The sequence below is a fragment of the Rutilus rutilus genome, assembly GCF_951802725.1.
Source record: "Rutilus rutilus genome assembly, chromosome: 22".
Classification (NCBI taxonomy): domain Eukaryota; kingdom Metazoa; phylum Chordata; class Actinopteri; order Cypriniformes; family Leuciscidae; genus Rutilus; species Rutilus rutilus.
Window position 1 is genome coordinate 19479987 of NC_140227.1, and position 24950 is coordinate 19504936.

At 37.5% G+C, this 24950-nt stretch overlaps 2 protein-coding genes across 12 annotated transcripts in view; both read right to left on the minus strand.

The window, feature by feature from the left end:
* Positions 1–6617: 6617 nt before the first annotated feature.
* On the minus strand, positions 6618–15397 carry mdm4 (MDM4 regulator of p53). Of its 4 annotated transcripts, none has more exons than XM_084395058.1 (11): positions 15229–15397; positions 14603–14700; positions 13416–13490; positions 13173–13306; positions 12347–12396; positions 11811–11875; positions 10555–10660; positions 10289–10449; positions 9951–10124; positions 9792–9860; positions 6618–8730 (listed from the first exon to the last, which is right to left on the minus strand). In XM_084395058.1, the coding sequence occupies exons 2-11, from the start codon at positions 14684–14686 to the stop codon at positions 8167–8169; spliced, it is 1482 nt and encodes a 493-aa protein (XP_084251184.1). In that variant the 5' UTR covers positions 14687–14700; positions 15229–15397; the 3' UTR covers positions 6618–8166. The 4 variants fall into 4 exon arrangements, with proteins under 4 accessions (XP_084251184.1, XP_084251182.1, XP_084251183.1 ...); XM_084395056.1 differs by having other exon boundaries at positions 9951–10139; positions 15229–15394; XM_084395057.1 differs by having other exon boundaries at positions 9951–10139; positions 15040–15385.
* Positions 15398–22403: 7006 nt separating this feature from the next.
* The window catches only part of atp2b4 (ATPase plasma membrane Ca2+ transporting 4), a 133060-nt gene continuing 130513 nt past the window's right edge, over positions 22404–24950 (minus strand). For 5 of the 8 annotated variants that reach the window (XM_084395047.1, XM_084395050.1, XM_084395046.1 and 2 more), the window contains one exon: positions 22404–24337. In XM_084395047.1, coding sequence (XP_084251173.1) covers positions 24095–24337 — 243 coding nt within the window. In that variant the 3' untranslated portion in view covers positions 22404–24094. The remainder of the gene's footprint in view (positions 24338–24950) is intronic. The other 3 variants (XM_084395049.1, XM_084395052.1, XM_084395048.1) reach the window with 1 other exon arrangement.

Here is a 24950-nt window from a genome sequence, read left to right on the forward strand (position 1 = left end):
CTATTATTAAAACATTTTGGACTGATATCAAGGTTTCGTCAATTGCAGGACACCTAGTGTGTTTACATGCGCTTTAAAAGTTTGATTTCAGTCAAAGTAATAATATATTTTTTTGAATGTCATATAAACAGTCAATATAAGTACCAGTCTGGTTTTTGTTAAGTCTCAAAAACAGAACTAGACAATGTGATTTCTTTTTAGCTTGGCTTCATCTAGCATGCATTATGCCTTAATCGGACTACAATTGGCCTTTTGCACTTAAAGGGATAGTTCACCCAAAAATGAAAATTCTGTCATCATTTTCTCACCCTCAAGTTGTTCCAAACCTGTATGAGTTTCTTTGTTCTGCTGAACACAAAGGAAGATATTTGGAAGAATGTTTGTAACCAAACAGATCTCGGTCCCCATTGACTTCCATAGTATATATTTTTTCCTACTATGGAAGTCAATGGGGACCGAGATCTGTTGATTACAAACATTCTTCCAAATATCTTCCTTTGTGTTCAGCAGAACAAAGAAACTCATACAGATTTGGAACAACTTGAGGGTGAGTAAATGATGACAGAATTTTCATTTTTGGGTGAACTATCCCTTTAATCCAAAATACAGTGTGCAATGAGTGCACATTTAATCTCCTTGTCAATTATACTCGGACAGTTTTTAACCAAGCATGTAAACATACTTAATAGAATGGACATCATATATCACCTCAATGCATATAACCTTTAAATCATGTTCTTAATCAGGATTTTGGGCTACGTTTCCATCTGTTATTACGTTTCATGGAGCCCTTATGCTGTTGGTCTAAAAGGGGCATCATTCCACAGAAAAATATCCTCCACTTATAATAGGAACAAATATTCAGTCTTTAGAAATGGAATCACCACAACGAGCTACTCCGGTTTCTAGAGATTTGCAAAACTGCCCTCGGCTTCTTAAATTCACTGAGAAAAGAGCCTCAGGCTGGTGATGCTCTTCTTCTCAGCAGCAAATGGTACATCCATCTTCAGTACTCCCCGCTCCAGTGCTCTTACATACCTCAGAATTACCGCAAAGAGCCTGTTGTCTAAACACAGGAACTTTGAGAGATTGATTAATGCCTGAAGAGGAAAAAAATAGTGACACATGTTTGGCAGGGGGCAGTGGATTAATAGGCAACATAATAGCGTTATGCTTTGCAAAAATCATACATAATTGTGGATGACTATAATTGCACATTACCATTATTTAAGGGAATATTGAAAGTGGGATGGCAGGGTTCTGTTTTGTAACACTTACTGCATCCTTCACACTCAAGTGGACCCTCTCCAATCTATCAAGGCTAGAAATGGCAAACTATTAAAGCTCAATGCACCACTGAACAGTAACTTTGCCATTTAATGGAGGTAAATATATATATATATTATAAAAGGAATATTCCAATCAAGTGAGCTCAACTACAATACTATCTGTAGCCAAAGTACATAAACGGTAGGTTTGCTGAATTGTGATTTAATAAATGACCTTCTCGATTCCATTTTCTGATCAATAAGAGATAGAAGTACATTGGATTTCATTGCCTCAAGCTTGAGAATCGTTTATTTATTTTTAGCCCAAGTCAAAAAATATAATTCACAATTACATGCTACACTAGTCAACTGATATAATGTGACATTTGGTCTATTACTGGCTCAGGTATTAGGATGAATATATATATATAACTTTAAAGAAAAAAAAAAATTCTCAAGGACATTTATATATAAGTGCCTTACAAAACCATTTTAGCCAGACTCGATTTTTGGAAAGTGAAAATTCCACAATGACAAAAAGACAAGAAATGTTGTATTTACAGAAGCATGCAGTCCCCGTGATGCAAGAGGTCACAAGTTTACATTGATGAAAAAATCATCTTTAATGAGGACACTCCTTGGCCATTCTGTATAAAAACTCCATTCCACTGTTGAGGAATCATTACTCACGTATTGACAAATGAATGTTTGGATGTCACAGCGGGCACTGCTGGATAAATGATCATGAAGCGCAAGCACCATCAAAGCACTGCCTGAAAAGATTGTCCATCAATACTCTCTGCACAAACAATAATGTTCTTTCAACAAGGCAATTACACCAAACATATTAACAATAGAGGGACTCCAGAACAAGTTTTTTTCTTCTTTTTTTTAAAAGAAAAGATTCAAATATTGTTATTTTAAAAGTCCTCAAAGTTACACATTTTAAAATTGTAACATTGAAGGCAATTTGCACGTCACACCACAGATATTCTACATTGTTCCATGACAAAGCTGTACATTCTAAAGCAGATAATAGCACAGACAGCCTAAACTGTGCTCACTTCTCAACTACTGTCAAGAACAACAGTTTGAAGAGAATCTTGCAGAGTATGTTAGATCTTACAAACATTTTATTACTAACCCAACTAAATAACACATCCAGTTAAAAGACAGAGACTTTGCTTTCGGGACACTACCGCTTTGAGTCGGTTTTGAATGTTTTGAAAGAAGAGATTTATGTTCTCTTATGCTCGCCAAGGTTGTATTCATTTGATCAGAAATACAGTAATACAGTACTACAATTAAAATAACCATTTTGTATTGTAATATATTTTAAAATGTAATTTATTCCTGTGATGGAAAAGCTGAATTTTCAGCATCATTACTCCAGTCTTCAGTTTCACATGATCCTTCAGAAATCATTCTTTCTTATTACTATCAATGTTGAATCTAGATAGTAAAAAGAACAGCATTTATTTGAAATCAATTTTTTTAAACAACAAAGTTTTTACTGTGACTTTTGATTAATTTAATCCATTATTACTGTATAAAAGTATTCATTTCTTTTAAAAAAGAAACACACACACACACACAAAACCTAACCCCAAACTTTTGAAATATGGTGTACAATCCTCGCCATAACTGCTGACTGGCTTATGGCAACACTTCTAGTAATGTTATACACAACATTCACCTAAAAACTTTTCAGGCTACATACTACATACACCCTTAACCTCAGCGGTTCAAGACCAGGCCAGTAGGAATCTGAGCACTTTAAACATCCTGTTGCTCTCTTTTTCCTTTTCCTTTAAAGCGTTCCCATTTTCAAAGCCAGGAAGCAGTTTTGTGGAACGATGATAGAAAAATTGATTGTGAAATCTATTTAGTGTGGCTATCGATTTCCCCATAAGGGGAAGGAAGGCAGACCGTGTGAGTAGGATAATGGAATATGGAACGGGGGAGCAAGAGCCCAGAAATGGGAAGTGACACTGGTTAATGGAGTAGAACTGGGCTGTTTTAGGTAGGGCATGTGAGCGTGTGCACATATATCCATGTGAGAGGTCTCCACATCTACTCTAAGACTCCACATTCAGCTCTGCATTTCAACTCATCTATATTGAAGGAATAAATACAAATTTGGTGATAATTTATGCACTCATATTTCAGTTTCAAATAAATGCTGGTCTTTTGAACTTTCTATTAATTTAAGAATCCTAAAAATAAAATAAAAACCTAGTAGCAACTGTTTTTCAACATTTGCAATAAGAAATGTTTCTAGAGCACCAAATCAACATATTAGAATGATTTCTGAAGGATCATGTGACACTGAAGACTGGAGTAATGATGCTGAAAATTCAGCTTTGCCATCATAGTAATAAGTTTAATTTTAAAATGTTAAAATAGAAAACTTATTTTAAATAGTAAACATATTTCACAGTATTACTGTCTTAATGTATATTTAATCAAATAAATGCAGCCTTGGTGCACATAAGAGATTCTTCTTAAAAAACATTTAAAAAAAACTAGGCCTTAAAACTTTTAAATGGTATGTGAACAGTGCAGCAGCCTTGTTGTATCTATAAAGGCAGGGTAGGCAGGTTTTTTCTAAAAAAAACTTTTTCCCAAATTTGTTTAAACTGTCTTTATATACCAATACAGAATTAAAATGTAAGTACTCTGAAAAAGAGAGTATAAAAATCGAGTGTCTGTAGTCCTCTCAGGGCTGCAATAAACACAGCTACTTATTCCATTCACTCCCACCCCCTCCCTTCTGGGCTCCTTCCAAAGCCACGCCCCCAAAACACATGAACGCGCGATGCCGACCGCTCTCAGCTGGAGGACGCGTTTGCCAGCGCCGAGCGGAGAGGAGCGCAGTGCATGTAGTGAAATCATGTCAGAATCACATGCAATAAAATACCTAACTTTATCATTGTGACCCTTGAGGTCCCTCAGTTGTCGCCACCGCTGGAAAGCCACGCCGATATTGACTCTCGTCTGACTTCTTGCTTTATCCAAAGACTTTTTGGTCATCGCCTTTTCGAATACTGTCTTCCTTTTTTGCCTTCGCTGACTGTATATGCAGGTACTGGGAATTTTGACTGCTCTTTCTCTGCCATAATTGTGATTCTTCCTAGCTTCCGTGCCTCTTCCCCTCCTCGAGTCAAACGGGTGCGCGCATGTGGGCAGCTCCTGTAGCAGCAGGGGTGGTAGCCATGGTAGCGAGGGAGAGTGACAGAATGGAAATAAGTAGCTGTGTTTATTGCAGCCCTGAGAGGACTACAGACACTCGATTTTTATACTCTCCTTTTCAAAGTACTTACATTTTAATTATGTATTGGTATATAAAGACAGTTTAAACACATTTGGGGAAAAGTTTTTTAGAAAAAACCTGCCTACCCTGCCTTTAAAGAGTTAGTTCACCCAAAAATGAAAATTCGGTCATTACTCACCCTTGTTTCGTTCCAAACCTGTAAGACTTTAATCTTCGGAACACAAATGGAGATCTTTTTGATGAAATTGAGAGATTTCTGTCACTCCGTGACAGCTACGCAACAATCTCTTTATGAACTTTTTGAAGCATCAAAGTGGTAACGTTAGTGAAGCTAATCCATGACTTGAGCGGTTTAGTCAAAATTTTCTGAAGAGACACGATCGCTTTATTTGATAAACAGATTGAGTTTTGGCTTTTATTCACATATAAACATTGATCAGCGAACATAAACGGAAGCTCAACCAAACCTGCTTGACCTAAATTGAATCTGTTCATCATATAAAGCAATCGAGCCTCTTCAGAAAATTTGGACTAAGCCACTCAGTTAATATGGATTAGTTTTACGATCTCTTTATGAACTTTTTGAAGCATCAAATTGGTAGTTGCGCATGGAGGGACAGGAATCTCTCAGATTTCATCAAAAAAAATCTTCATTTGTGTTTTCCGAAGATGAAAGTCTTAGGGGTTTGGAACAACATCAGGGTGAGTAAATAATGACATCATTTTGAAATCGATTTGAAATCATTGGCAGTTATTTAAAAAGTCTGACCATGACTGTATAAGTAAAAACAATGAGACGTCACTCCTCCTGTATAACTGTGGTGTATGACTCATTGTACAGGCAGATCTAAGCTGTGCCATTAGCAGCCAATGCATCAAGCTATTTCAGGATTTCTAATAAGTATTTATCATTAGGGGAATCTTATTTAATGAAATTCACGTTATTGTCTCTGCATTCATGACAGCAATGGATGAATCTTTGAGCCTGACAGCACCAAAAATATGCAACAGCCTGAAAATGCTACCAAGCAACTTGGGAATATGTGGTCGAATAGTTCCTTCATGAATTGTCAATACCAATTTCTCAAACAACACACCTTCCTTAAAGGCACACAATGTAAGAAATGTTGGAGAAAGATACCTAAAGACAAAGCTCATTAACATGTCAGCCTGGTGCCTGCATAAACACGACAGCTAAAACAACGGCCTGTGCGTGTAAAGGAGAGGGAATTAATAAACCATAAAAAGAAAGAAAGAAAGAGGAAAATAATTACAATGAATTTCTTCTTCATTATGAGATCACAAAGCATGACAAATGCAAAGAAAATGTTAAATTGAAGCTTGAAACGCTGAGGACTCCTAATTGTCTCGTCCTTCTACTAGTGATATGGCAAAGGGCATTGAGCTGATTATGTGTGAACCCCTCAGCGACCAGCTACTGCCAGTTTAACAGATCTAACCTGATGGTAGGCCCATTAAGACAAAGACCTGAGATGGTGAGAGAATAGAGGTGTGATTAGAGGAAGAACCCAATTATCCTTCAGCATGGAGACTCACCCCTCCAGACACTTTCGTTATTGATTTCCAGTTACATCACTGCTTCTATTGGACAGGCCTGACAGACAAAAACAAGCAGAATGTCATGTAAAATTCATGTTCACAGTCTTCAGACACCAACAAATTCACGTCAGAATTTGACCAACATTTCAATGTCCAGAATATGCATCATGAACAAACTGGATTTTATGTTTGTAAAAATAAACAATTTAAATGGTTGGGTTATGCAAAAGCTCCAAAGGCCAACCTCAAAAGGCAGCAGAGCATTATGTTAGCCTCCCAAAGATTTTCTAAATGATTCTTAAGAAACTGAAAGACTGTTACTGCCTCCTTGTGGTAGAAGTAAAAAAAACATTTTTATTAATTTATTTGCTAACAGATGTATAGTATTATAGGTTGCATAACAAATACAGTCACATCTGTTGCAAAATATGTTGAAGATTTATGCTCTGAAATGCATGGTTGTAGTCAAAATACACATACAGCAATGAGGATGAGTAAAATGAACCAGAGCATCCTTTCCATTGGTTTGTTTATTTTACATTTTAAAAACAACAACAAAAAAATTACTGCTCAGACTAAATCTAAACAGAAACAATGTTTGGAAAACAAACAAACAAACAAACAAAAACTTCATTTATAACATCATTGGCTTAGGATGAACTTGTTTTAGGTTCCATATTATGAGGCATAATGGCAGTGAAATAGCAGTGTTTGTACCACACAAGAAAGTTCAGGTAAATTTGGATGGGATTGTAATACAGCCTCCACATCCTCAAAAGGTAAATAACACAGCATTAATTAGAAATAAGCAAAGCTAGTCCCATGCGTTTACTGCATGTGAAAAGCTATTTCGCCCTCTGGTGGCTGAGGACAACAGAAGTCCTTTTCAAAGAGTCCTTTATGGCTGCACTTACATAATACACAACAGAGACCGAATCCACTTTGTCACGGAAAACAACGCATTACTAAGAAAAGCAGAGGACAATAACCCTAAATTCCCACATAACAGAAGTGCTCTGGTAAATTTCACAGCCAACAATACAGATGACCTTTCTGCAAAATAAAGCATGGCAGACGTTGCTTTCAAAACACTTTTTTTGTCCCGTAAACATCATCTCAACACCTGGCAGCTCTGTGGAAAATAAGAAATAAATGTTCCTTAACCTTCATAAAAGAAGAACACTTGTGTGTGTGTGTGTGTGTGTGGATGACAGGAAAACTGAGGACAGGCAGAGGGTTGAACAGATAGAGCACAAATAGTCCTCAATCATGCATCATATCTGTTCAGGTATAGAATAAAAAAACAAAACAAACAAACAAAGGAGCCGAACATCATAAGCAACCAAAGGTGTTTGGAAGGAAAAAAACGTGGTCATTGGTCTAATTACACTTTTCTATTGTACCTCTACATCCAAAGGTGTTTTAATACCTCACAATCTGTAATATAATTGGTTCTTCTCATAGCACAGGAATGACTTTGAACTGTTGACTGGTCATTCTAGATGCCATCGACAAAAACTAAAGTTTATAAATAAATAAATATTTCCATTTAATCTGTTTCAAGCACCCGTCCAAAGAAAAACCTTTCACCAGGTCAACTTAAGTGATGCTTTAGTTAAGTGCCAGAAATCCGCAAGAAAATCTTCTAAAATAAAGTAAAACCAAAGTTGGTCAAGTACATTGAAAGGCGTTTTAAATGTGCCATTACAAACTGAGTGGACTGTACAGAGGTTAGGATTTTAATTATGCATATCTTCACAATAAGGCAGTAGCATATTGTGGTGGCAAACTGTCTTTAGCCAAGTTACGCTAACAAAACAATGGTGAGCTATCAATACGAGGCCAGTTTCTTTAAATTACATTCTGTACATTATTTATACTCAATTTGTACTTTACAATAAAATTATTATAGATACATTGTACTATTTTCATTTCAGCCCAGCAACTGTTTGTCAATTTTCCTGCCTCCTTGCGTATATACTGTGTATATAAACATTTTTTTTAAGTCCAACAAGTAGCAAGCGAGTGCGTGTTTAATACATGCGTGCCTTTAAGATGTTTCGGTCATGCTATGAAGGTTTTGATGACCTTCTGTATAACCTGGCCACAGCCCGGGCAAGGAGCATGAAATTTGTGCAGCTTGCGGGCACAGGGAAAACAGGTGATCAGGTGAGCTGTGCGGCCATGGATGATATTGCCGTTTCGCGGCCGCACTCGGCACAGCTTGCAGGGTTCTAGCAAGGCCTCGGGTTGGCATTCTGTCTCCATGTCCAGCGTGTCCTGGCTGTCACCCTCTGAGCTCTCCTGTAAGTGGGGGTGAAGCTGGGAAGGACCCTTGCCTTTTGACGACGAAGCGGATGATGGGGGGATGTTTCTAGAGACGTGGTGCGAGGGGAGGACGACAGGGTCAGACACAGTCCTAAGGCAGTCAGGCATGTCGATTCCATCATCCTCCTCGTCTTCCTCCCTCTCAGGACGTGAACTGCAGGCGGGGATGTCTGGAACAGAGATGGAGTGTACGAGACGAGGACAATCCTTGTACCAGTCTTTCCGCAGAGCCCAGCAGCGCATGCAGTACCGTTGAAGAGGGGTGTTAAATTTGCGGCACTCTGAGCACTGCCATGCATCCTGTCAGAAGATAAGGTCATTTGAATAAGTTGTGCCTTTTATCCATGTATAACTATTTTACAAAATAATAATAAAAAAATTGAAACATGATCAACTTAAATACAATCAAACAATATTTTTATTACACCCTATGATTCTTAATTTTTTTTCATTATTCTCTACAATTCCTAATTTTAAGTTTGGGGGCATTAAATTGACCAAGAACTTGAATTTCAAATAAATGCTGCTTTAAATAAATCCTGAAAAAAAAAAGAAGATTACAACTGTATTCACAAAAATATTAAGCAGCATAACTGTTTTTCAACATTGATAATAAAAAGAAATGTTTTTTGAGCCCCAAATCAGCATTTAAAGGAACAAGGTATACATACTGGGAACTACATTCTCAGAAGGAGAAGCACTGTTGCTTCTGTAGAGTGATTTACTCCAACTCTCTGCTCCTCACCACGGGGCTTCTCAGGTGCTGCGAGCAAATCACTCCACCCACGTAGCAGTGCTTCACCTTCTGAGAATATAGTTCCCAGTATGTATAAGGTTAGAAGATGGATGTGTCTCATGTGACCTTGTTATTTGTACACGCTGTGACTATACTGTGACTGTAAATCACAACATGTAAATAGGAAAATGTTGGCGTTATTTTGTCACTTATTGGGAGCAGTATGCTAGCTGGAGCTGTTTACCTCCAGTCTTTGTGCTAAGCTAGGCTAGCGGTGGGTGCGTCAGACAGAGTTACGGCACGTACGGAGATGAAAAGGGTATGTATGGACTTATCTAACTCTGGGGGATACGGTGAATAAGCTTAAGTCCCAAAAAGTCGGCGTGTCCCTTTAATAATTTCTGAAGGACCAGGTTATACTGAAGACTGGAGTAATGATGCTGAAAATTTAGCTTTGCAATCACAAAAATAAATATTAAATAACATTTCACAATATTACTGTTTTACTGTATTTTATCACATAAATGCAGCCTTGGTGAGAGTAAAATATTAATAAAAACAAAACAAAAAACAATGATCACTAATATAGAGCACTATTTTCCTGATGATTTCCTGATATGTCTACCTGTGTGGAGATTTCAGTATCAGTGTCATCACTTAAACACTGAGAGTCATCATCCTGTTCTTCTTGCATCTGAAAGTGCATTTTAAGCAGCTGGTTATGATGAGTCCATCATCTTAAAACGATAGTCAGCGAAGAAAAAAAAAAAGCAAGTAACATTACCTTCCTGTCATCTTTATTGTCTTTCCTGGTCTCCTCTTCTTCATGTGGGGACTCTGCATCACTTCCCTGCTCAAGCACCGCCTCCTTCATCTCCACACTCACTTGCTCGCTTTCTGCCTCATTTAGGAACCAAAGATCATCTGTGGTGTCAGAAACGATGGCCGTGTCCTCATCCTGTACAGGAGAGAGCTGTTTCCTCAGTCTAGTTGTGTGACAGTCTCACTACATTGACTTGACTACAATAAGACTATAGAGTAATTATTATTTTTTTCAAAGTTCTTCTTCATGAATAAGAAAATAGCCATATGAATTATTTTCTGGGGAGCTTGACCTCTTACTTGATTGGTGTGAATATCAGTTGAGCCATTGCTTCGGCGAGTGTAATTACTTCGCAGGTTACCCAGAAACCACCAGGGCAACCCAGAAAGGTCCCACTCTTCCAGAGTCACGTCCAGCTTTGGCCGTTTGCAAGCAGATCGGGGTAAGTCGTCTGAGGAGTCTGTCAGGATAGAGAGGTGTCTGATCTTTAAATACAAATTACAATTGCAAGTCATGTTAGTCTTTACACTGTCTAATGTGAGTGCAGTGTTTGTTTCATGCTGACCTTCATCAGGATCGCGTGGCCTGCGCTGTGAGCAGCTCTGTGTTGCGCCAGTGCTGGTACTGCCAACAATGAGAGCCTGTCCAGAGCTAATCGACCCACTGGACACCTATACAGTAAGGAAAAAGCCGAATTAGCACATAGTAATGGCATGACACTCGGTAGGACGGCAGTTCCTTCACAGCAGGTGCCCGTGGTGTGGCGACAAAAGGCCACGTCCTCACAAGCAGAGGGAAGGGGAAAATAATAGGAACTTTCTAAAAAAAGATATTAAACACCATTGCTGCTGTATTGTTTGGTAATGTTAATTGTAAATGGAGTGGCAGCAAACAAACAGACATCTGGTACCTAAATAATATCACACCACTAATACGGATTATCGGATGGAAAAAAGCCAATCCAAAATCATAACACCTTTTAAAGTTCATAATTTTAGTATAAACCACAAATTACATTTCTATTTAAAGTCCTGTGATAGCACAAATGCATGACGATACCAGTGACCTCATCCCAGACTGCTATTCCCAACCCCACCTAACTTCATTCTGCCAACACACAACTGTAAGGTGTTAAATGTGGATGGGTGTATGAGGGGTGAAGAGGGCCAGTGAACTGAGAAGGAAGCTGCAGTCCTTCCGAAAGAAGCAGCGACGCAGAGAAGGAAACTCTGAGCGACAAACAGAGACAGGTACTCTGTCCCCCAGCAGCCAGGCCCATGCTGGTGGCTTCTCCAGAAGGACCACCAGGCCAGGCCGGCAGTGGGGAAGTACAGAGACGGTGCCACTCTGTACAGATACGGCTGGTGGAGACAGCTGCCGCCTTCCCCTTCATGGCAAACAGGCTTATTGATCATGATGCAATTCTCCACACAAAAATGCATTGTAGCAAAACTTTGAGCAACTACAATGGAAAGAAAGGATGTGAAAGTTTGGGGAGACAATCACTACATTTAAGTAACTGGTTGATAAGAGCGTAAATAAAAAAAGGGGAAAAGCTAACAACAAATGTATAAAATGGTCGCTGTGAGTACTGTATGTTGAAATAAAGCAATCACTTGATAACCTGAATCATATTTAAAAGCAAAAGAAAAATACATTTGGTACCCAAAATGCCCTGTACAATGCACTTTTATCAGCCTTAACAAAATGAATCAAATTACAAATATCACGAAAGGATTACATTTGATTTTCTGATCAATTGTTTGCCATGAAGAGGAGTAACGGACACTGTTTCTCCTGTGCACCATGCTGTAGTTTTACCTGACCAGGATCTTCACTTGGAGACTCATTAGAATCCTTGCCGACAGAAAGATTCTTTGCAGCATCTGTATTTCAAATAAGACATAGTAACAAAACAAAACAAAAGAAAAAAAAAAACGCCCTTTATTCACCAAGCACACGTCAATCACACTTGGCCCAGACGTAATGCCTCAATCAGTGGTGAAAAATGCAACACTGTTGCAGAAAGTTTTGCACTTTTTTATTTTTACTTAACTTTTAATTTTTTTAAATCAAGTTTCTTAAGTTCCTATATGAAGATTGCACAGTACACTAACCTGATAATACAATGACAAAGTTGAAACCATAAATAAACAAGTTTTTACATACCTACTGTAGCATAAACATCACATTCAGACATACAAACACACACACCTCAAAATGAAAGGTGGGGCTAATCAAAATGAGAGAAAGCAAGAGAGTGAAAGTGCTAAAAGACAGAGTGACAAGTCTGTGAGACATTTTTTTTTACTACAGATCATTCAAAATAAATTCAACAACAAGAAGGATGGACTTACCCGAATTATTCAAAATAAACAAATTCCTCTTCAACATCTCATACACAGGGCTACGAAAGGCAGAAAAGAAAGACGTAAACACCTAAAATATGTTGATTTCTCTAAATAACATAAAAGTTAGGAGCAATTAATCAGCTGGTATGTGTGGTATATCTAAGTTTTCAGAGTTGGTTGGTAAAGTTCACCCACACAGGAAAAAAAACCCCAGACATTTATCAAAACAAAAACATTTATGATCCATCCACATTAGAAAAAAAATCATACAGGTTTGGATCAACATCAGGGCGAGTAAATAGTGACTTAATTAAAGGGATAGTTCACCCAAAAATGAAAATTCTGTCATCATTTACTCACCCTCAAGTTGTTCCAAACCTGTATGAGTTTCTTTGTTCTGCTGAACACAAAGGAAGATATTTGGAAGAATGTTTGTAATCAAACAGATCTCGGTCCCCATTGAGTACCATAGTATATATTTTTTCCTACTATGGAAGTCAATGGGGACCGAGATCTGTTGATTACAAACATTCTTCCAAATATCTTCCTTTGTGTTCAGCAGAACAAAGAAACTCATACAGGTTTGGAACAACCTGAGGGTGAGTAAATGATGACAGAATTTTCATTTTTGGGTGAACTATCCCTTTAAAGGTGCAGTAAGCAATTTCTAAGAAACACTGTTGAAAATGGATAGGCCCGAGCACAAAAACAATATAACAAATTTATACCTAGATATCGTCAGCCATCAATGTCACCAGCTGACTTGAATGAGAGAGAGCCGACTCTATTTTCTCTACCATTTAAATCTCCTTACTGGTAGCTATGAGCTCACCTGGGGTTCTTAACGGAAAAGCTCCCCACTTCCAGTAGCTCTCCGAGTGGGTCATCTTGACAGTGGACGATGTGTTGTCTCTGTTTGTCATACAGCTGCTTCATCATGATGTACTGACCCAGGTAGTGCATGACCTAATAAACAACACTGCCATTATTAAATATACCTTATCAGCCAGTTCAAACTCTTAATGCTACAGCATTTGTCAAGTGCCGCATAGGTCACTTCATACACACTCCTCACCTCCTTCAGAGTAAACACCTCCTCCCGAGCACCTGCTACTCTCAGGATCTGCAGTAGAGGAGCTCTGGGGTGGACCTGCGGGGGGGAGCCATATGTTTAACCCTATGAAGCCTACTGTATCATACTTGATACATTAATTTCTAAGGCCTCTAAATTATCAACATGATCAAATCTTTGCTGCAAAACCTGTAAGTAAAAGGTATTTTATAGTATAATTGCAAGAATGTGGCTGTGGTACATATGCCTTTTTGCTGTGAAATCTTTACTAAGCTTCATAAAATAAACAACTTTTATGTTGTTAGTAATATTTCAAGTACTGGACTGCAGCAATTTAGGCTTACTGATAACACTTTACAATATAGTTTCATTTGTTAATATTAGTTGACCACATTAGTTAGCATGAACTAAGAATGAGCAATAATTCTACAGCATTTATTAATCTTAATGTTAGACTCAGCATTTACTAATACATTTTTAAGATCAAAAGTTGCATCTGTTTAAATGAATGCACTGCGAACTAATATGAACATCTGTATTAACTAACATTAACAAAGGTTAATAAATGCTGTAAAAATATTGCTCATTGTTAGCTCATGTTAGTTAGTGCATTAATTAACATTAACAAATAAAACCTTATTGTAAGGTGTTGCTGGTTTAATATCTATGCATCCCTTTTTTTTTAGAAAAATCATGTTAAAATGTAATTGTATTTATACAAATTATAATACAATAGGCTTGTAAGAAAAATGTATTTGTACATCTCTCAATCATCATTGTATTGCATTATATATTTTGCATCCCAGAAATTGAAACAATTTAAATACAATCTTTATAAGATATAATGACAACTGCTTATTTATATGCATTTTGTGCAAGTAACGTTAGCCTGTTATAAAAGTGTCACTGATTTACATACAAGCTCTCAGAATTTCAACTTTTGGCCATAGACGTATATAAGCAATTGCAGCAAATAGTATATTTTTGCACAATTTGGGCCATATTCGCGCTTTATCATACTATATGAGCCTTAAAAGCATGATGTAGCAAATATGACAAAACGTAAAACACATTTGCAATATTTTTTTTGTTTTATTTTTATTATCACGTCAAAGGGTTCAATAAACTGTTCTATTTGAAAAAGAATAATGAGAGTTAATATAGAGTGAATGTGCATATTTGTTGCTCACCTGTGTCCCTTCCCCGGGAAGAGTCCTGCATGAAGAGCTTGACCCCGTCAACTGAGATAATGACGACGATGACAGCGAGGTCATGATTGAATCAATAACTGTGAGGAAAACCACTTATATATTTAAAACAAACAACGCCAACGTCCAATGTATTAATTATACCAATATAGGGCTGTCTATCTAGACAACATTTTGGGTATCATAGGTGCATCTTCGTTCAAAACGAGGTTGACATCTCAATAGAAATACAATACATCCAGTGCACTCAAGCACCTGTTAACAATGTTTAAAAATGAAAATCCCAATGTATTTCTATAAAAGCTACTGTATTTCCATGAGGGCGTCACAATGTAGCTGTCAGCTAACGACATAAAACTAACATTTCTGTCATTTCACGCGCATAGAAACACGCTTGAGGTCAAAATGGCGTTACTTACCATTATCCTAGCTCGGGCATGTGGATAATAAGATAAGTTGTGATAGTTGGTTGGATAAGTTTCAATTATCCATTCCGTGGCTGAAAGGATAATGCTAAGCTAACGTGCGCAAGCTATTAGCCCGCGACATTCAGAAGCAAGAGCCGTTAAGACCTCGCGTGATAGTGCTGGTATTGTACTCACACTCACCGTGTTATCTGTGAACGATTACATGGTTTCCAGATTTTAAAGAATAAGAGTTTGTGCAAAGAAGGGAGAGGTGTGAGGTTTTTTTTTTTTTTTTTTTTAAGAACAGTTGCAGTCAGTTGAAGTTGACGTGGTGCGTGTCGTCAGCACGGTTGCCAGTGCCAAAAGCAGTTCCCCGTTTCAAAAAGTTATACGTTTTGCCCAGTGGCGGCGCTATAAGGACCCTTGTGTATATTTTACAGCATAGACCTCACCGGGGCTCATCTTCAGGTTTTTCCTTTAAATGTAATTTTATTTTTTTCAGTAGGCCTATATTTTACAATAATTATTCTATTGATGCTTAACCCTTTCATGCATGGATTATGATAACTTCAGTCAGGATTTTTTTCCCTATGTGTTTTATTGCTCTTAGGACATGAAAAACAAGATTTGAAATGTTTTTTTGTTTTTGTTTTTACACATATTTTTCAAATATATTTTCAGATGTCCACTTGAGCATGCATTTATGGTTTAAACTGAAGAGATACTGTATTAAACATAATACAGTAATACCACGGTAATTGTGTGTATTTAACGAACCAATCAATAAAATCATGTGAAAACTATAAAATATATAAAACAGTATATAAATGTGAAATATTGCAAAGGCAATTGAACTCTACAAGTTGAACTTTGCGTATCTTTGATATCAGAACATGAGGAGGTGATTCCATCAGAAATCTCTACAGTCTGTCAAGGTACAACTGTGGAAACCCAACTCAGATGCTCTCTCCAGTGTACCAGAATATGAAATTTTACCCTTATTAGCTGATAATTCTGATTATGTTCAAGATGGACACATTTCTAACATAGCTCTCCTCTGAGAAAACCTAGCGATCAGCTGTTTTCAAACTCATCTGAAATGAGCAGTGTTGGGGGTAACGCATTACAAGTAACATGCATAGCACAACCGGATTACTTTTTTGATGTTACGAGTAAAGTAATGCATTACTAATCACATGCATTATGCAATCACATTACTTTTTGATGTTAATGCAAATCACATTCTAATAACACAAATACATTTATTTACAGTCAAAAAAAGTTACTGCAGGTTAAGTATTTTCAAAAACAGTCACAGTAATAGTATGGATTGCAGCTGAAATGATGCATGAGGTCCACTATAGTGGACAGATGATTAATCAGAATTTTCTCCCAATCTAAAATCAATAATTGTCAAATGTAACTGTTGATGACAGGGACCCCGTTGTAATCCTACAAGGTAAAAGAAAAAAGGATGACATTTAGTCAAGACGACTAGTAATATCCACGTTAATCAGACACGTTGTGTCCGAAATAGCCCCTATACCCTCATATCAATATCAAATTTATTTCTAGAAAACAGTCACAGTAGTGGGATTGAATGTGAGATTGAATAAGCGCAATAACGTCCACAATGGTTTCATCGACACACAACGGCTTGCCACTTGGTAACAATGTGTAGGATGATGCACCAGGGTCCACTGTAGAGGTTGATGTGCAACTATGCCATCAAAACCCATGCAAATGCAAGAAAATGCTTTTTTAATAGCTGTCCACTGTAGTGACCTCTATGCATTAAAGGGTTCATGCATTGTTTAGTGGCTCTACAGCAGTGTTTCTCAAACTCGGTCCTGGAGGGCCACTGTCCTGCACAGTTTAGCTCCAACCCTGATCAAACACACCTAGCTGTGAGTTTCTAGTGATCCTGAAGACACTGATTAGCTTGCTCAGGTGTGTTTGATCAGGGTTAGAGCTAAACTGTGCAGGACAGTGGCCCTCCAGGACCGAGTTTGAGAAACCCTGCTCTACAGACACCATAGTGAGTGTGTGTAACCCGTCAAATAGGCTACTAAGGGGCAAGTGTTGTTAAATATATAGCTAACATTGATGTGGTTTATTTAAATGTATTGATTCAGACTTAATTTGACGAGTGTGGTTTTATATTCTAATAAAAAATACAAGCTCCTTGAATGTCATGAAGAAAATAGTAGGTCCCAATATCTGCTAAATTAAAAAAATATATAGGCTACATAAAAAAGTTAATGTATTATATAGGCTAATATGTGTTAGATATAGGTATATTAGGTAATAAAATATATATATAAAACCTAATATCTGACATCATATACACATACGATGATAGATCACAGCTGTAAACTGGCATCTTCGCCTAGCTTTCATCCTTTTTGTAAGGGGTTTAAAAATGACAAGAAACAAGGACTTGAGCCTCATTGTATTTAAAATTCTAATGGCTTTATTTATATATATAGATTTGTGTGTATATATATATATCGTTTATATAATAACTGACTTCAATTGCTTGATTATCCTTTTTTTTCCATTTTTGTTCTGTTAAATTTAAACGACAGGACATAAAGAACAAGGCATTCCACATGATCATATCTTACAAAAAAGTAACGAAATTTTGAATGTGTGCACATCACACACATACATTACATAGATAATACACTTGAGTTAGTATAAAGTGATGAAATATGGGCATGACTGAATTCACTTTGACAAAAGAAAGCAAGAGTACAGAGAAAAACAGAGAAAGGAAGAGAGAGATAGAGCATTGTTATGACAACTGATAAAATTATAATTCATCATATTTTAATCAAATGAATCTGTTGCATAGTTTGAAGCAAGCAAGACTTGATATTTCAGCATGATAATGATTCTCACAAAAGGAGGGCTAAACAAATTCTGCATTTTTTACCCCGCCAATTAAAACACACACTGACTGCAGACACTGTTCATGACGGTCTGATAGGATGGGGCGAAGATCTTCTTTTCGAAACACACACATTGCTTTCTGAATCCAAAACACCTACTCGATGATTCACTCCAAGTGCATATTGGCAATTAATGAAATGGTAATTCAGCTGCTTATGGTGATTTTTTTTTTTTCCATCATGCAGCATGAAGGTTGACACAGTTGGGTCAACTTTACATGATTATAGCATGGATCAAAATGAGCTCACCTCACACTTTGATGATGAGAAACCAAATAAAACGTACTCTACTTTCCATCAAGAACATTTTGGGTCAACTTCTCATCGTTAGACACGGATTCAGTAACAGTATAGCCCTTAAAACTACATTACATAAGGTGAGCACATATTCTGTCATCTAAATAGACTGTAAACAGACAGGACACAGAGCATGAGGCTTTTTAGATTAACCCGTCAACATTTTAATTAAATTATTTAAAATAAATGCAAATCAGATTCACTTTCAGTCGGAATCAATTAAGGCCGCCACACTTTCCAATACCCAATTATCAGACACAGTTTTGTCATTTTTAATCAATTACTCTGAACTAAATCAGACACAGTGGTGCAGGTTGTCCATGTGGTCCATTGGCACTTCTGTGATCCTAGAGATTACATGCTTAGTGTAAAAAACACAAAACACTACATTTCTGTAAACAGACCCCACCCCCCCACCACCACCATTTTGTCCCCTACTACGACGCAAAGCCCTTAACCTTCAGAGATCTTATTCCGCAAAACTATTAAATGTACCACATAAGCCTAATTTTAATAGCCAAAGATATTTATGGCATAATTCTGATGAATGCCTCACATTTACAATAAATACAAAGAAAAATTAACATTAACAAAATGAGCTGCGGTTTTGATTTTAAGACTACACGTTCACTGGCTGATGTTAACAACTAAACCTAGCTTAGATAAGTTTATTAAACAATGCTCTCTCTCTTTCTCAAAGCCCTCAATTAGAGGAAAAGGGTGGGAATAAAGACAGCAAAGGGAATCAGTGCATTTCAGGAAAGTGAAAATGGGGACTCGAGTACGACTGTAGCCTACCTTGAAAGTGCAAGTCCTTCAGCTTTACTGCGCTAGCGCCTTTCATCTTTGATGGATCATGCATGGATGAGAGTGAGCTGCCTGGATGGAGTTGGTAACCCACACAATAAGGTGATGGAACATCAAAGCTCGTACCACTCGGCAATTGGGCAGTTCAATCTACAGCCACAGCTTATGACTATAAAAGTAACAAAACGAAGCCAAAGCGAAGCGTAACTGGTAAAAAATAAGACTAGAGATCTTTCAAGAACGTACTCTGGCAGTCATTCCCCAATTCCCACACCCCAGTAATTAGGAAATTTAAATGGAGCAATGCTCTCTCACGATGTCTAGACAAGAAACGAGACTTTAATTTCCTCGTTGCAGAACATTCTTCTCTGAAATGGCATTGAGTCAGTGTGTGTTTCCTTTGCAGAGTCTATTGATAATGTGCGAGGGAGTGTGTGTGTGTGTGTGTGCGTGCATGTTTGTTTGTGTCTCACATTCATTCTGGAAACAAACATTTGGGGATAGCTCATTCCATATGTAATCATGCAGAACATTGAACACATATATTGAACAATTACGATTTTTTTCCAATGCAGTTTTTTCCCTAAGTACAGCATGGTTTAAGCTACACAGGACATTAAAAATACCAATCGCACCAGGTTGTACATATTGCTTTGAACCACCAATTTGTTTATAAGTAATGCATGCCACATAGATGATATTATGTTTATACAAAAATAACACCAGTGTATATTACTGTTTTATATGAATTACAGAAATCGGATGTTCTATTGACTGCTTTCCCCCACAATCAAATACAATTTTAATTTCACTCAACATCAGATGTAACTGAACTATATGCAAAATAAGTGGTTATAACTTAATGTTACATTCCAGTTTTGAAACACAATCTTTTATTTACAGCTGTGGTGAATCATTACCTCCCGAACAAACAAACAAGAACTGTCAGACAACTTCAGTAGAGTAGTAATGCGATAAAATTCAGTTATTGCACAGCACCTTGAAGCGATTCTCGGTTTACACAATGCATGAGAAACATGTGCAATAACAGAAATTGTTCTAAAAAGCTATTAAAGTGAACCAAAAAAAAAGAAAAGAAAATTACAATTTGATCATTTCCCCCTTTTATCTGCATCAATCATGTCCAAGCAATGAAGAAATAAAACGGAAGGGGGCATATATTTCAGATCCTGGAGAAAAAAAAAAAAACCCATTAGGGATTCAAATAAGGATGAAATCCAGTTATAAATTATTCTAAATGAACAAGAACAAGAACAATGCCAGAACTGACTGTACAAAGCAACACTTTGGCAGAATTTATATAAAGCTCTAAATGGAAAACATTTGACTGCTTCCACATGAAGTCAAATACATTTTGTGTAACATACAACATAAGTATGCTTAATTTATATCCAGAGTATTACCAAAAAAACCCCCCAAAAACCACAAAATAAATCGAAGTTAAAAATGACAACAGAGAATAAGTAATAATCTCAATTATTTTCCATAACCGACTTCTCTGCCACTTTAATGGGTCATTCAGAAATCGCACAAAAAATAAATTACGATGTTTTCAGTCTAAAAGAACCCAGAAGTTGAATTTGAAGACCTCAAAACTTTTAATTAGCATTTCTATGAAGGTAATATGACGTCATAAAGAATCGCATGTGAAGGGTAAGATTTGTGAAAGTGTACATAAGATTGCAAGCGTAATTTAAATTTGCATGCGCAAGAGAAGATTTGTAAAGGTGTAAATCGCCTTTCAAGTGTAAGAAAAAACTATTTGCAGCATTTAACTGTTATTCGTAAATGTAATTCATGTATTGTGAAACTGCAGCTTCGTGCTAACGCAAAATAAATAGGATCTGTATTCTTCTGACTTCCATTTTTCCGCGCTTACACTTTTGGCACGGTTTTTGCGCACAAATACGGCCAAAAGTATTGCAGGCCTGTGAACAGCAATTTGCAAGCGAAAACAACTGTGTCAGGAACTGCAAAACAGATTAATTGCGTTTGTGTGAAAAAATAAACTGTTGCAAATGTCTAAATGACTTCTTGTGTACATGAGGCAAAAAAGTTCCCGAAATAACCGATTTGTTATTGCGTCTTTCTTTTACCTGCGCTTACAGTTTTCACTCATTGAGTTTTGCAAGCGCGAAGAGGAGGGCGGTCCACCTTCTTCATGTAGCCAATCAAATGAGCTTCTCGCTGACTCTCAATTTACTTGTAAAACTCAATGAGTGAAAACTGTAAGCGCAGGTAAAAGAAAGACGCAACTGTTCAAATCGGTTATTTCGGGAACTTTTTTGCCTCATGTACACAAGAAGTCATTTAGACATTTGTAACAGTTTACGCAATTAATTTGTTTTGCAGTGCCTGACTTGCTGTTCAGAGGCCGTATTTGTGCGGAAAAAATGTGCCAAAAGTGTAAGCGCGGAAAAATGGAAGTCAGAAGAATACAGATCCTATTTATTTTGCGTTAGCACGAAGCTGCAGTTTCACAATACATGAATTACATTTACGAATAACAGTAAAATGCAGCAAATAGTTTTCTCACACAAATCTTCTCTTGCGCATGCAAATTTAATTTACGCTTGCAATCTTATGTACACTTTCACAAATCTTACCCTGCGCATGCGATTCTTTATGACGTCACATTACCGTCATACATTTCCCACTGTAGTCTAATAGATTCTAATTAGGTGGCAAATAATATATTTTAAAGACTTTGTACGGCCAGCACATCTATCTGTGGCTGCAGGTTTGGAGTACACAATTCGGGATAAGGCCAATAAATGCTCACTCTTCTGTTGAGAACTCGACCAGACCGCTTGACTTTACAGTAAACACGTAACTTTCTCAGCTCGGACATCGAATCTGACACCGCATGTGGTTACAAACGTGGCATAAATATTTATATTTATTTTTATATATTTATATATATATATTTAACTATATATATATATATATATATATATATAAATATATATAAAACTGCAATATGTACTCAACTGCTTATTTAGCTAATTTGTCATGTCACCAAACTCTCTGGCCTATACACCTATATTTATATATTTTCCAAAATATTAAAAAGTACTTAATATAAAAATACAGAACAATTGTAAAAAAGGAACAAAACATTGAGTTTTATATGAAATTCATGCATGCCTCCCCACAATAACATACCATGTTCCACTTAAAAGCGAGATAACAAAAACTGCCAGTAGGGGGAAGTGCAGCATTAGCTGACTGCTGTGGAACCGTTCCGTAAACATTAAAGTGGTCCATCTAGTTTTTTTTTTTTTTTGTGTGTGTGTGTGTGTGTGTATGTGTCCCCTCCCTCCCTTCCTTTTTTTTTTTAATCTTTAGGCAGTGACTGTGTTTTTCGAATTTGGTTGGAAATACAAAATAAACTGCAAAAACAATGGGATATAAAAGAACAATTTATAAAATATGGCTCTGAGCAAGTAGAAAAAGGTGTAATTGGAGGAATCCGTTTAACCTAGACTGGTATGAGCGGAAGGTTGGTCTGTGGCAGTAGTATGTTTCGTCTAATAAAAAGCACATGTCGTTGAGGCCGCGCTTTTATGAAAACAGTCCGATCTAGTTTGTCATCCAGGTTTCAACAGAGCTCACAGGGTCCAACTGAGGCCCTAGCTGCATGCTATGGTGTGTGAGTGTTTTCTTTCTTTTTTTAAATGGCAAAAGCATGCTTACTACGTGCAGTATCCTTACTCTCGCAGGCTAAGCTCAAGGATGGGATTTTGGAGCTCTATCAGTGCTGTCTGCGTAACGTGGAGCTTATGAGGAGCACAGCCTGATGTTAGATAACAAGGAGAACACCTAACTGCAGAACTGAGGTGAGAAAAAGATTGGATTTGAAAGTACACCCATACAGAATCACTTCTATCGCAATTTTTTTTTTTTTTTTTTTTTGAAAGAGGAACAAGTAAAAGGAAAATTGTAGTTATTAGTCATAATCCCATAAAGATTAGCATTACAATTCCCATTCCTATACAATCAGACACAGATGAACCTAAAGACAGATATATGCACACTATGGTGAGGTGCTGTACCTTTGATAAAGTACTTGGTCAATTAGCCGGGGCAATCGTTTTGAGGCAGATGAGCATTAACAAGAGACTAGAGATGCCCAGTGGGTGTGATTTCAATGAGATGATGTGTTGGATGACCCTCCCTGCCCCCTTAAGAGCCAATCAGGTATTCTAAACTCATAGCTATCATGTAAGTTTATTATAGTATTTTATTCTGCTAACGTTAACTATAGCAGCCTTAAATCTGTACATATAAAGTGACAGAACACCCAAAATGAGCATTGCATGGGACAATGTCTGAAAACATAAGAATGTAGTGTGTCTGAACTACTTAAAATGTCCATTAGAGCATAAAATCATTTTAAAAACTAAAAGAACATGGGTAACTTCACTGCCATGTTTTTCAATCCACCTTAGAACTAATTGAGAGAAAAAAGAAGAAATCTATTCAAACAGCAATTGAGTGCATGAACACAATCAGCTGTATCAGCAAAAAACTAAACAACAACTATGTAAATGAGAGTCCTGGGACAAATAACATAAATGATTACAGCATTACACAAGACCAGAGACATAACAATATAAAAATGAGAAAAATCACAACTGTAGAAGAGATAAAAATGTCAGTGACAGGCTGAGAGAGGGCGTTTGCCGCAGCATCGCCCTCTAGTGTGTAGGTTAGCCATGTATCACATGGGCTGCAGGACAGCCGCATGTACTTACAGAGCGCTGCTGCCGCCGACACAGTGCAAGTCGAGAGGGGCAGAGGGGTGGGGGGAGATGGAGAGGAGAAAGGGATCATGGTCACCCCATCAGCTGCTGTAGGTGCTGCTGTCTCTCAGATGTGTATCAGCAGGGCTCCACCGGTAGAGTGGTGCACAGGTTTTAAAACAGAACAAAAAAAGATGATGATTTTGGGGCAGTTGCACTGGAGCATGGAGGATGGTGGGAGGGTCACACGGAGAATTCCTGGCTGTGAAGAGAGCGGCCTGGGGGTTCGCCGCCACCTCCGTTTCTGGAAGAGGAGGGGAGCAGCTCGATCTCTACACAGCCCTCGTCTATCGTGGGGATGCGGTTTTCCTCCTCGGAGAGGGGTACAAACCCAGGTTGGGACATGAAGTTATGAATGGAGCTTCTGGATTCTGGCTTCTCTAGGCCCTCGTACAAGGAGCTACGGAATGCGTTCACCACCTTAATCTGCAGCGAGGAGTTGGGAGACAGAAAGAGAAGGAATTAGTGGGATCGTATTGGCATGATGTCCACTTCAGGGTGGGATGTACTGGATCTGGATGGGAACGAAAATATGGTCAGTGGTGGGAGATGATTTTCTTTCCACAATAGCACTCAATTTCCTTATGAAATATACAAACAAATAAAAACCAACACAAAAACAACAGCACAGACAGTTGAATAGAGAAACAGGAATAACATGAAAACAAACCATGACTGTAATGCAATTTGCTATTTGGGGCAAGTGAATGAGGAAATCAGGCATAGGATAAAACTGTAAGTGGGACGCATCAATCACAAGCTTCAAAACGTTACAAACAAAACGACGACAATCACAGAACCACTGCAAAATGAGACGGACAAGCAACCAATGTTTGTTTAATAAGCCATTTAGTTGCCAAAAACAGCAGATGTTCAGCATCTCTCAGTAGGGGTGGGCGATACAGCAAGTTGGAACCGTAAACTGGTACAAATTGTCAACCACAGACATCGAATACCATGGTTTTTGTAAAACATCACTATGGTAATAAAAAAAAAAAAAAAAAAGTGGCAAACATTTCAATCAGGATGAAAATTAGGG